General features: G+C 45.8%; 1 protein-coding gene across 1 annotated transcript in view; it reads left to right on the top strand.

The window, feature by feature from the left end:
• Window positions 1-11,984: 11,984 nt before the first annotated feature.
• Window positions 11,985-14,387, top strand: part of LOC147683549 (serotransferrin-A-like) — a 121,195-nt gene continuing 118,792 nt past the window's right edge. The window contains exon 1 of the mRNA XM_086943941.1: window positions 11,985-12,076. Within this exon, the coding sequence (XP_086800067.1) occupies window positions 12,031-12,076 (46 nt within the window). The 5' untranslated portion in view covers window positions 11,985-12,030. The remainder of the gene's footprint in view (window positions 12,077-14,387) is intronic.

Here is a 14,387-nt window from a genome sequence, read left to right as displayed (position 1 = left end):
CTCGGTTGGAAACATAGGCTCCGAACCGGATTCACACGTTCCGGTACCCATCTGAAGGCCTTCCTAACGAGATAGTAATCTGACCCTAAATCGCATGTCTGTCTACCTTAATCTCTCGTTCTTTGAAACCACATCTATGCAAATTAAAAATACGGCCTACTCTCAAGCAGCATTTTGTAGTATGTCTACTAGTACTAAAATAGTACTACTACCATCAACAAAATGCTATTCAATACCCTACATGTGACGTCTCCTGTCTTTTATGTGTGGAGATCTCCGCCCCGATTTTGAGATCTCTGCATACATAGGTGTAGGGTTTACTTTTAAATGTGACATAGACAGAATGAAGTGGCTGGGAAATAGGGAATACTAGCTACTAAAGTGGAGGGATTTTTGGAGGCGTAAGGAGGGGTTAAGGGAGAACTGGGTGATGGGGTTGGGAGAGACATGGGCCCACCCACTGGCAAAAAGAGTGTGCCCATTGCTATTCACAAGTGTGCTTCTATAGCTACTGCAGTCAAAAAGGACCCAAAACAGTAGTAAATGTACTCTGGCCCCAGAGCTGGAGTAGGTCCAGCATCACAGATGGCCAACTACTGGTACTGCAATACGCTCCCATAGAAAATTATGAAGGCATGGACTTAAAATAAAGGTCCCAAGAACACATGTTAAATTAAAATAAACTATTTTAACGTTTTGAAAATATGAATACAATGAATTTAATGTCAAGCTAATTAAATATAATTAAAGCACAATTATTGCTTCATTTTAGTATATGTTAATAACATTGTATATATTAACATAACTACTTAAACAAATTACAATTTATAATAATGTTATTACAAATGTAAAAATATGTATAATACAATTTCAGTGCTATTTTCTATTTAAACTTAGGAAAAATAATTTTATTTTAATTTAACATTTTCAAAATAATTACATATGTCCTTCTAAACTAAATGAATAGTGCTGTAACTTTGTTGGACATTTAAAATAAATGTGTTATATGAGTTGGCATAAATATGTATCTAAAAAATATTTTTGCAAATTTTCTTTTTTTTGCTTAAGGAAAATGTATACTGCTTCCTATATTTTAATCATAGGGAGATCTCTGCCCGGATAGGAGAGATTTCTGCCTATGTATGAAAAGTTACAAGTAGTAAATTTGCACTCATAATTAGGCTTCATCCACAAGTTTGAGGGGGTGGAGACATATAAGCCTACACTTAGGGCCTGATTACGACTTTGGCATTGCCGTCTGCTAAATTAGGAGTTTCCTCCTGTCTGGTGGGCTTTTTTTTGGCCTTCCCACCTAGGTGCCTCTAAAAATGGCCACAGCAGTGGATACGCCAAAAAACGTTCCTGGATGGCATGGACATTGTAGTCCATGCCATACAGGAACTGGTGGGCATGCAGACAAGGGGGGCGCATGTTTTTCCACCCTGAGTACATCCACAGGGCACAGAGGCACAGGGCTTAAAATAAGTTTCCTCTCTGCCAAGGTTTTCATGGAGGAGGAACCGCCATGAAAATCCTGGTGGCGAGAAAACTCCTAAAATGCTTGGCGGGTCCACGGCGGTCGCATCAAGTATATTGATGCCCTACACCATTGCAATACCACCAAGTAATGGCAGTTCCCTAGTGGCTGCAGTAGGTTTGTAGCGGTCCTACTGCCCAACTCATAATAGGGCTGTGGGAAGACCGCCAGACTCGAAATTGGGGCCTATGTAGTGAACTTCTGCTCAGAAATGGTTTATAGCCTAAAGGAGTAAATGTAATACAAAGTGTTAAAGTAAACTTTCACATGTAGATTTACTTGTGTGTTTTGCCTTGGTGAATAACTCCCATCATGTCTATGTGTTTCATCAGTCATTTGCTTCTCATATAGCCCCCCGCTAATGATCACACCTAACTCATTAATGTACTACAGAAAAACTGAAGTAAAGGCAAGGAATTCATTCATTGAGAGCACAGGACTAATTCCAATAACAACAAATAAGCAATAACCACTGTAGTAAGTACTAACTTTAGGAGTAGGGTGATATTCACCGTAAAATGCTTCAACACATTTAATGTAAGTAATTTACAGTAAATTCTATGGGGTTTTAGTTTCATTCCATGCCTCCACCGAGTTTTATGGGACTCGGTTGCAGTACCAATGGTTGGCCATTGAGGTGCTTGACTTACTCCAAGGCTGGGCTGAAGGAAGGCTGTTTTGACCCTATTATGGTGTAATACGTTTTTTGTGATTTCCAATGGGCTTACTCTTTTTAAGGTGTGGATTTATATAACCATGTCCCTCCCCAAACCCCTCCTGAATTTTCCATTAACACATTCTTTAGTAATACTTCTTCATTTTACCATCACTCCGCCACTTCCTCCCACATTTACTGCAAAAACCTATACCTGTGTGTGTAGAGATCTCTTCCCCCATGGCAAGAATCTTGCCACAGGAGCACAGGAACAATGAACTCGGAGAGAGAGTGGTGAGCAGCTGCAGGCTACTGCTGCTCATGCCCTGTAGCATTTAGAGCAATTTGGTTAGGGCAAAATGCAAGGGTGCATTTTGCACTAAGAAAGTAGCGCTAAATGCTGGATTACGCTTCTGATGCAAATACACATTATGAGTAATTTTGCTATTATTACGAATAATTACCCTTGAGCGAATTGCACTAATTACACCCACACCTAATGATTATTCTACTATGCACATTGCAATGCTATGAAATGTACTGCCACTATAAGGTCACTAGGGACAGTCGGCATGTCAAACCAACCATGTGGAATTCACTCTGATGAGCCACAGATGCTATCAACCCCCTTACATCACAGCATCACTGCAGCTACCACACAGAGGCAGTAGGCGGTCCCCTGCTCCTGTGGAGTGGCAGTGCGTATCACACAGAGTGGGAGCGATTGGGGCTTCCGGGGCATGGCCAGCAGTACCCAGAAACTGTCTGCTGGTACAGCAAGGGGGGGGCAGTTAGTGGGCCCCCCTTGCTGTACCAGCAGACAGTAGTAGGTTTTGGCTGCTCTAATTTTGGAGTTATGACTCTGTGCCCCACACGGCGAGGATGAGCTGGGGACTCAAATTTGCCTGGCCAGCTGTTGACTGGGTGCCCTCTGATTTGTACAGGTTGCTCTGAAACTCGTACAGCCTGGAGTGGGTATACTACTGATTGGGGCTCCTTTAGTGCCTGGGGGGTTTGTTTTGCCTAGCTTGAAATGCCTTGCTCCATTTTCGCTCAACTGATTGAATGCCAAACCCGCAATGGGCAGGAACCAGTGGCACTTGGAAGAGGGCATAACCCAACCAAGCGCTAGGCCTGGCAGACTGTCTTGGGTAAGTGCATCCCACTCTGTAGCTGGCCCCAGACTTTGACAAACTCGATGCCACCTTGGGAGCCATTGGCTCTATCTATGACCTACTGGAGAGTAAAATAAAACTCTAATAGTTAATCTCGGACTTTTGCAGGATGATCATGAGAAAATAAATGAATGTGTGCACAGAGGGGAAGCAATGGTAGCAAACATGGCCCCTGAGACGGCCAAGCTCAAACAGCGCCTCACAGACATGTCAGACCTGGTACAAGATCTAGGGGCCAGGATAGAGAAGTGGAGTGACATGCACAGTGGTACAATATCCATGTGGAGAGCTTACCTGAAAAGACAGAAGGGTCCTACATGATATCCTTTCTTTAAGACTGACTGCAGAAGACCCTGCCACCGGAGGGCCTCTCCAGAGTCTACACCCTCGAGAGAGCTCACAGAGTGTCATCTTGTCATCTGACCAACATTGCCACATCTTGCCACCGGAGCCTCTTCAACTCTTGCAGCTGGTGGTCACCAGACTACTATATTACAGGAACTGCAAATATAGCTTGCAGCAGGCACCTCATACCTCATAGACATTGCAAAAGAATCAATACTCTTGGACTTCACTACTGCGGTTTAGAGTCAAAGAGAATCCTACTGGGCAATCAAAAAGAAACTGCACAACCTTGGTATCCAATATGCTTTACTTTTCCCTACATGACTCTGGGTGCAGGTGGACGTGAAGAATGAATTTTTTACTACCCCATATGAGGTGCAGGACTGGGTGAACAGATATGATGTAAAGGGGAGAATGGAAGTACACGCTGCATATGGTGTATCTGACACCGTCCCACATTAGACTGTACTTTGGCATAGACGCCGCAGCATGTCCAAGGTGCGGCGAGAGAGAAACGCATATCATTCACATGTTCAGGAGCTGCCCCACGTTGCAGACCATCTGGAAAGAGATTAGACAAGTCATAGATAAGGAACTCCCACACATCCCAGAACATTTCTACGAAGGATGTTTCCTGCACATGGCCAAAAACATCACGACTGGGAGATTTCAGGACCCGGCCTATGTTTTGGCCAAAAGAGAGATAGCCAGAAACTGGAAGACATCGGGGGCTAGAATTCATTCCTGGCAAAGAGAGTTGGAGAAATGGACACGGAAAGGCAGAGTGCTACTTAGGGAGGCTAACGGAGGGGTAGGGAAGAAAGACAGGGCCAGAGCTTGGGAGAATCTAGTCAGTGAACTAGTAGTGGATGGGCAAGAGAATGATGAGGCGGGCTCCCCACCATAGGGAAACCCTGAGGGGGAACAGAATAGATGAGAGCACCAAGAACACGGCTGACAAGGGTAATAAGAGACTAAGACAACTACTGAGGTAGTGTGGCTCACTGGTTAGAGGCGGCAGACCCGAGAGCAGAGGAGGGCCCGGGACCAGGGTTCGATTCCCGGCGCGGCAGGTTTCTGGACCAGGGTCAGCGGACTCGATAATTCTCTCGCCTCGGTGCCCACTCTGATCAGCGATCACACTCTGCAACTCTGGGCATTAGCTTGCCTCATCCTCACTAACGGCCCCACCAGACCGCCGGGGATGCCTGGTCTCACCCTGGAGATACCCATTAAGGGACCATCTCTCAGGGAAGCCAGGAATGGTTTCGCAGCGGTCGAAGCGCCTTGGGACCCTCCGGGTAAGTAGTGCGCTATATAAATGCCCATACATTTACATACATTTACATACACTGACAACTAAGAACCCACGAATACTCAGAGATCGGGCTGGGCACACATAGTCGCAACTCAAGGGGCGAAGGGAGATAGTTTTGTTGGGGCTCATGTTAATAAATGTACCAAGATTGCTAATTGCATGTCCTATGTAAGAGACTGGAAGTACAGAGGACAAATGACTTCATTGAAAATCAATGAAATTTGTTAAAAAAAGGAAGGAACAATGCTTCCTCCAGGCTTCTTGAACATAGAACACTGCAATCGAGATGACAAGTGTGGACCCATCTGACCCTGCAGTGTCTGCCGGATGGGATGGAGGATGCAGTGGCAATGGCTGCCACTGTAACATCAAAATACAGCAAGGTTATAATGTCAGACTAGTGCGAGGCATCATGCCCCAAGTCTTAAAGCATGGAACATTCAGACGACAATAGGGGCACACAGGTTGTGACTCCGGCATGGCAGATGAGACAATATGGCCCCTAAGTTTGAACTGCCTACTTGCTGCTTTTGACTTCTGTAGCTGTTGACATGGGTTACATTGGACCCTCTATTTGTGTTGGCTGTAGTCCTAGGGGGGTTGTGGAGGATCTGAATGATGTATGGACTCCTTTAGATTGATCCGCCCTCCCCCTCTCATGTGGTGCAATATCTTCAGGTGTTGTCAGTTAGGACGGAGTGCAGCTGGCACCAAGTCCTAGGAGGGGTTTGTTGGCAGCTTTCAAGACAAGTTTCAGCTGTTTTCTGTTTCAACTTCTGAGTTGGACTTCTCATGGGTGCGTCATGTGCAGCATGCTGTGGAGGGTGTGGCATAAGCTGCATGCTTTGGTTATGCCAAACAACCAATGTAATTACTACTATTTTCTTTAACAATTTTTATTGGCTTTTTGGTAATAGATGGATAGAATACCAGTACATTTACAGGTGTCAGTATATTTGTAAAACAATGTTTTCACAACTAATGGCTGCTTAAAACTACTGCCTTGGAATGTGAGGAGCATTCACTCCCCTAGTAAGAGATACAACGTACAGTCATATTTGAAGAGGTTTTGTGTGCATATTGTGAGGTTACAGGAAACACACTTAACTGAAACAGGGCGCCAGGCTCTCCGGAGATGATGGCGGGATTGGTCTACCAAATGTCCTATTGTACTTTTTCAACGGGGGAGGTCCATATATGGAGTAAGCCCATCATCCTATTTCGACCCAAGGTGGTGCATATAGATGAAGAAGGAAGATATGTTATGGTTGGCAGCAACATAGAGTACAAAGATATTACTTTGGTAAATCTGTACGCTCCTAATGTTGGTCATATGACATTTCCTGATGACTTGGCCCCTCCACCTTGCTGATATCAAGCACTAACCTAGGGTGGTTGGGGGTGACCTTAGTTGTGTTACAGATGTGGAGCTTTAAAGATTGTACCCCAGCTCCCTGAATCGATTACACGCAAGACTGCCAAAGTATTTACTACCTAGATGGCAAGATAGGGATTGATTGACTCACTTAGGATCCGTAACCTTTTTTCTAAAGGAGTCTTATTATTTCTCTGGGGCCCATGATCTACATGTACATTTGGTACAAAAGGGGGTGGTGATAGACGGAGCATCTTAACCAATCAAAGATTCATACCCAGTCAACAGATCTGGGTTTAATCCATCACCGTTCTTTAGCCCACTCTGAAACCCCAGTTCAGACATGGCCATATGCAAATCAGTCTGCCCATGTGCCTCTTGGGAACAGTCCAGCCCAAACTGCCAAGCCATGCCTTCCCTGGCCCGGATTCCAGCTTCCTAGGACCGGTTTCTGGCATTCCAGCCGTCTTCAGCGAGGCTTGCTTGAATCCAGTGGCAAAGTGAGCAAGGGACTCACGTCTGACCATACCCTGCCAACTTATGGCGAGCAAAGCGGTACAAAAGGGGGTGGTGATGGACGGAGCATCTGAACCAATCAAACACTCACACCCAGTCAACAGATCTGGGTTTAATCCATCACCGTTCTTTAGCCAACTGCCACTCCAGTTCAGACATGGCCATATGCAAATCAGTCTGACCCTGTGCTTCATGAGAACAGTCCAGCCCGAACTGCCAATCCATGCCTTCCCTGGACCGGATCCAAGCTTCCTAGGACCGGTTTATGGCATTCCAGCCGTCTTCAGCCAGGCTTGCTTGAATCCAGTGACAAAGTGAGCAAGGGACTCACGTCTGAGCATACTTTGCCACCTTATGGCGAACAAAGCGGTACATTAGGGGGTGGTGATGGAAGGAGCATCTGAACCAATCAAACACTCACACCCAGTCAACAGATCTGGGTTTAATCCATCATCCCACTTCAAACATGGCCATATACAAATCAGTCTGACCCTGTGCCTCATGGGAACAGTCCAGCCCGAACTGCCAAGCCATGCCTTCCCTGGACCGGATTCAAGCTTCCTAGGACTGGTTTCGGTCTGGACTATTCCCATGAGGCACAAGCCTGGCTGAAGACGGCTGGCTTGGCAGTTCGGGCTGGACTGTTCCCAAGAGGCACAGGGTCAGACTGATTTGCATATGGCCATGTCTGAACTGGGGTGGCAGACTGGGCTAAAGAACGGTGATGGATTAAACCCAGATCTGTTGACTGGGTGTGAGTGTTTGATTGGTTCAGATGCTCCGTTCAACACCACCCCCTTTTGTACTACATGTACATTTGACAGCTTCTTATGTTGCTCCCTGACTCACACTTAGGTGACCGACTGGAGTACTTGCCTAAAATGGTTTCCTGATCATAACCACCTGGTGCTTATGGTCATGTGGTTCAGCCCCCACACGTCTATACCCACCTGGAGGCTCAACGTAGATGTGCTGGAGGACATAGTGTTTAGATCAGACCTGGGAATGTCATCAATTATTACTTCACAAAAAATGTGAGCAGGCCTTGGACCCCATTGTTCTATTGGGGTGCACAGACAATATTGAGTACAAAATATCGAGTTGCACAAATATTGAGTCATTAAGATCGTGGTTCAGAATATCGACAGCAAGTATATCAAGGTCAAGGATATCGACTTAAGGTAAGTAATATTGATTTTAAAAATATTGCAGTGTTTATTATGGTTTTCAAAAATATATTTGTTAAAAATATTGTTTTTTTATTAATGGTATGTATTTTAGTATATATTTTAGATGTTTGTGATGTATGTTTTTTTGTATCGGAATAGTTTGTATTTTTAATATATGTGTTACATTTTTAATAGCCATTAATGCCGCCGGGGACCATTTGCCCAGGGGAGATATTTCAAGGGCTGGGACGGACCATAAGTCATCCTCTAATGCTGAGAGGGACGGGATAACGAGACCTAAAGGCTTGAACTGACAATTAAAGTCGCCCCTCACAGTAAATATTCTTAAAGGCCAGCTTGAGACTCTGAGGACCCCGGTTCTGGGTAAGTAGGGTGGTTTGTTAGCTTTTCCAAACAATAGATTGTTCAACATGGCTGCCTTGGACAGCTGCCTGAAAGCAGATAACTAGTCCTCTGCTTGGGCGGCCATAGAGAGCATTATTTGTGGCAGGGACAGAGTAGTTCATGAGTCTTGGGATTATTGGAGCTCCTTCAGCCCATGTTACCTGCAGAAGAATTATTTGAAAAGAAAGTAAGTAATTCAGTGTCTCATGTCTGCCAGTTTGTCAAGCAAGCCTTTGATGTTCCATGAACAAATGTGAAGCTTCCTGGTGAAGGCAGGAAATGCTGGAGCTAAAATTCTCATTCACAAACGTCTTGTTGGTTGGTTCAAGGGCCTGGGAGCCAGCTCAAATCCTTCATGTTAAATGGACCTCTTGTTCACGCCGGCGGATGTGATGTGCATTGCGGGCCAGGAGGTGGTGATTTGCTTTGTGTGCTTCTTCAGATTAAGATGGTAACGTTGTAAGGAGTAAACACCTGGTTAGCTGGTTGCATAAGTAGGATTAGCGAGTACGCCACTTCTATATTTGATGATACCCGGATCTCCCAGTTTTTTAAAACACCTGTGGCTCCCAACACCTTGCCTGCGGCTGTGCTAGAGGTCCAGGTCACCTTAGAGGTTTTCTTTATGTGACCTGGCCCGAACGGAAGAAACTCAACCAAGGCAATGTCAGCTGTGAACAAGTTTGCAGTTTCCAGTTAGACTTAGTAGACGAAGGATGTTGTCTCGGTTCAGTAAATCGAAGCAGCCTCTTGCTTTGTATTCTGGACACATTAGGGCAGTCTAATTGCTCTCCATGCTGAAAGGAGGGGGGTGGTGTTATAAGCTCAGTTGAGGCACACGCTTTGACCTGAGGTGTTTAATATCAGTGGCTGGAAGGGAAGTCCTTGCTACTCACCTGGCCAATGTTCTATCTTTTTTGTAAGTTTCCTGAGTCACCGAGTATGCGAGGCCTAACGGCCAGATTCATCAAGGTAAGGAATTGCGAGTCCTTAATAGCGAAATTTAAGGATTCGCTATTAAGGACTCGCAAAACGGGATTCATGTAGGAATCGCAATTGAATTTGCGATTCCCACTGATTCCTTATTTGCGATTAGCAAATTGCTAATCGCAAATAAGGAGGAGTTATTCCTTATTTGCGATTAGCAATTAGCTAATCGCAAATAAGGAAGCGATTTCAAGGGTGCCACCCCTGAAATGTAATCTACATTGGTGTTGCGCACAAACATGTCCTGTGTGTGTGTAACATGCAACTTATAAAAATACATTTAAATGCATTTTTCTAAGTTTTCGCTATTTACCACGAGGTTTGACCTTGCGGTAAATAGCGGCCCAAAATTGCGATTTCGCAAATATAAAATGGCTCATGAATTGCATTTAAGAAATCTGAAATAGAGATTCCTTAAATGCAATTCCTCGCAAATGTGCGAATTCTTTAATAGCGAATTTTGCATTTGGGATGATTATTATTATTATAAACCATTTTATAGCGCGCTCTGCTACTGGGGAGTATCCTGGCGCGGGAGAAAGAAAAGCAGAAAGCATACCCTCACAAAGAAAAAGAACTCTTAAATAGCACTGTTAAATAGATACGTCTTCAGATGTTTTTTGAATGCGGCAACAGTGGGTGTGGAGCGCAGGTGAAAAGGAAGAGCATTCCAGGCGCGAGCCACGACCACCGCAATCGACTGACCACCAAGTCTGGCGCGTTTGAAACGGGGGAGGGATAGTTGAAACAGAGTGGAGGATCTCAGAGTACGTGTGGGAACGTAACTGATGAATCTTTTTCTCAAATACTGGGGGCCTTGATCATGAGTAGCACGAAACGCCAGAACCAATGACTTAAACCAGATGCGCTGTGCAACCGGGAGCCAGTGGAGTGTGCGCATCTCCGCGCGAACGCTCTTCCATCTAGGAATGTTAAATAAAAGACGGACTGTCGCGTTCTGGATGATTTGCAGGCGTTTGACCAGGTAAGAGGGGATTCCACTGAACAATGCATTAGCATAGTCCAACCTGGACAGTATAAGCGCTCGCGCAACAGACTCCTTTGCTTCTCTAGGAAGCAAGGGAAAGAATTTGCGAAGCATTTTTAAGGTCGCAAAACAGGTGCCAGTAAGTTTTTTAATGTGATGTTTAAATCTTAAGTCCTCATCGAACCAAATGCCCAAATTTTTGGCAGGTCTCCCCATCTCTTTCGGGCCTGGGATATCAGAAGGCCATAGGGTGCTCATGAACGAGGGGGGAAAGGAGCCATAAAAAAGAACCTCAGATTTGTCCTCGTTGCACTTCAATGATGATGAATCCCAAATGCAAAAATTGCACTCGCAAAGGGCCAGATTCTCAGAATCTGGCCCTTTGCGAGCGCAATTAAGCTTGATGAATCTGGCCGTAAGTGCTCTGTGTAATTAAACCAGCATTGGCAAAGTCTGCAGATCGTACACTTGCATTTAAGCACGGACAGAAGGAATAAAAACGTGTGCTTAAGTGCAAAAGAGTTTTAAAAGATTGCCCTGTGCATGGATGAGATTAAGAAACAAACGTGTAACAAAATAGTGAATTTTGCATGTAAAATTGCCCCTCGTGCATTCCACTGGAGGCAGAAGGATAAACCAAAAAGCCAAAATAAAGAAGGGACATATGTGAGTTGGTTAAATAAGTGATTGACAGTGTTTGAAGGCAAGTGGCTGATGGTTCCTAAACCAAAGAAGCCAAAGATTGAAAGAGACCCGACCAGAGCCTCTTGGATTATGTATAATATGTTTACCATTACACGTTAAATCTGAAAATAGCCGTAACAGTGCATTAAATGCTTTAAAATTGTAAAATCTCCACAGAATGTGCCACCTTTTCCCAGATATTCTACCCACCAGGCCTTCTCCTCTTTCAGCACGTGTACCCCTGAACACCTCTCCCTTCTCGCTGTACTCCGACCCCTTTCTTCGGCCACTAACCTCACCCAAAAAAAAGCAACAGTCTGGGCGCTTGAAAATGAATGGATTTTCCAGAACTCAGTCTAAAGCATCTACTTGACAGCCATAAGTAGATAACCCGTTCTCTGAACCCTGGTGATAGGCTGGAAATCCCAGCTGCCTCTATGCTCTTTTGTGGACGTCGGAATGGTGGCGGGCATGGTACGGCCGGGAAGAAAAGCGAACATTGTTTGCTTTTAAACCAAGTGTCCTGCTCCCTCCTTTTCATAAAGAATTAGGCTATTGAAGATTACACTCTGGAGTGGGAATTTCCCCGTCAAAGCCTCTCGAACAAAGAAACCACCTCCCTCCAAAGCTACTGACGAGGCTGCCAAGTAACACTTGTTCCGGACAGCAAGGGCCCAGGTGTGGGTGTATTTGGCGGGCTTAGACCGGGGAGGGAATAAATCCGAGAGATATTGGGAAATTCCAGAGGGTAAACACGGCCGGGTCAGTGCTCCTGCTTACACAGCTAATCCTGCCCCTTTATAAGGAGAGCGGCGGGCGGGGAGGACGCCACTCTCGCAGGGGGACAGATTGTGATCGACGCACGTGAGAGGCAGAATGATGACCCCCGTGTTCCGCGCGGCGCTGGCCCTCGCCGTTCTGGGTAAGAGCTGGCGCAGAGACGCACGTCACGTCTGGGGGACTTTAGACCGCGAGGCGCAACGATCTGCAACTGCGCAATATAGTCTGCTTCCTGACTTAAGAATTTGGTGTGATATTGAGTATCATTTATTTTAAACGTTATTTACCATTTTAAACATACAATGCCATGGTTTATGAGTGCTCACTGTCACATCAATTTGGAAAGTAAGAAAGAAAAATGCAGCCAGAGATCGATGAGTGATGCAGCAGTAGAGAAAGATATTGAATCATTAAACTGGATAATAGTAACACCTGTTTTTTCTAACGTTTAGAAACTGAAGCGAGTTATATTATTACTATTATGGCTACGCGTCCTGTAAGAGTGATTTAGCTTAACAACGTGGTTTAATATATACCTTGTTTTTTTTATATTATAGTATATGAGTACCTTTGGATTACATTATGTAGACCAATGGAATGTGCTGATTTCTTATATTGAAGGCAGGGGCGGCTCTAGGTTCATTGCGGCCCTGGGCAGGGAGCGTAGGTAGGGGGCCCCGGACGAGCGGAGCCCCCCAGAGCTCAGGAACTAGGAGGAACGCAGGCGCGGAGGACAGTGAAGAGAGGGGGACCGGGGCCAGGGTGTTTGGAAGTGGAACAGAGCCGGAGGCCGCCAAATCCCAGCATGTGGCCACTACGCAAATATGTATCCATCCTCAGAGGATTATTATATTAAGGATATATATTGGCGTGGAGGCCCTAGGATTTGGTGGCCCTGTGCAGGTGCACAGCTTGCACATGCCTAAGGCCACCCCTGTTGAAGGGAAGCAAGGCTACAAATCTGAGAATGCATACATTGTAAACTATATGGATTAATGTTACAGGAGGGCGGGGCGTGACCATGTGGTTTAATGTCAAAACGGTACAATTGTTTTAGCGTATGGCTTCGTGGCACCTACCTTTATATTCTGATACTTGGAATGAACCGTGGTTCATTCGATATGTTCCTAAAACTACAACCCTCATGCAATAGTGTGTCTAATGAAAGGCCACAATAAAAGCTGGCGGCATATGCATGACTGCGTCCCATGCTTAATTTCTCCAGGAGCCATCAAAGCCTAGCTCTGCTGCACTGTGCACCAGCAGACCGTATTATGCGATGGTTAAGGTCGTTAAACTAGCTTGGTAGGTTAACAGTGATTCTTGCTTTGGCTCTACCTGTGTCGCCACGTTAAAAAGCAAATTGTACAAAACATAAAGAAGTTGTTGTTCAAATTGATAACACTAGCACGTCACCAGCTCCAGAGCTAGGTTTTCTTTCTGCAGATCATTGTAATCTGGTATTTTGCATCAAGAACATAGCACGTGTGGCGTTTGGGTAGACAGGGGCAGTGTCTCTCCACAAAATGTACAGGGGTCAGGGGATGCTGGTCCCTGGAGGTGGGGATGGGGGGGGGGGGGTGTCCTCTGAGGACTATAGACCCTTTTGTGCGCCAAACTATCAGGGTTGTTTCTTTGTGCAAACATGGTATTCTATCGTCTACGCTTTTAAAAGTGTTCCTTTGGGGGCACATTTAAACCCATATGTTGTATCCACAGTGCGTCTGAGATTGTTCCAGCAGGGTTGGGGTAGAGCGCTTGCTTTGTAGCTCCTGCATGCCAACAGAGGGGGGGGGGGGGGGGGGGGGGGGTCCGCTTACCAATTATTACCCAATCTGACCTTGCATTCATGTCATTGACCTTGATCTTGCTGGCAACTGAACCTCTGAGGTGCAGCAGCCAAAGAACTCTCACCATTGTTTTCCTCACGTAAACCTTCCGGATGTGAAGTTAACCCTAACGATGTCACTTCGCATAGGAAAGGCTCTATCGGGCTTTAGACTTCCCCCTGTAAAAATGTTGCTGGAGAACTTAAGATGGTTCGTTCCGTAGGCAGCACAATATGTCCGTTAGTAACCTTGGTGGGCGTCAGAGCATTATCAAAAGGTCATCAACAGGCTGGTGTCGAAGCATTTTGGACAAGTGGGACTCGCTGCAGAGCATGCTTGAGGTGCACTGGCAGAGCGGAGTATGGGGCCCAGTATTGTGTGGGGTGGGGATGCTGCACGTCAGAAAAGATGGCCAGCTACAGGCCTGTGTGCTGTGAGTGGAAGCAGTGGAATACCAGGACATGCAGGGCTGAGGTGCACTGGCAGACCCGTGACTACATCCCAGCTCTAGGACACAGGTGTGCCAGTGGTCCGGGTTGAGGTACATTGACAGCGCTGTGTGCAGCCGGCTGCTGCATTCACAGTGGTTGCTGCAGGGCGGCCTGTGTTTCCGCTTCGAAGAGC

The sequence above is a fragment of the Lissotriton vulgaris genome, chromosome 11 (genome assembly GCF_964263255.1).
Source record: "Lissotriton vulgaris chromosome 11, aLisVul1.2, whole genome shotgun sequence".
Classification (NCBI taxonomy): Eukaryota; Metazoa; Chordata; class Amphibia; order Caudata; family Salamandridae; genus Lissotriton; species Lissotriton vulgaris.
The sequence above is the reverse complement of the archived record's forward strand: the minus strand, read 5'-3'. Positions and strand labels throughout refer to the sequence as shown.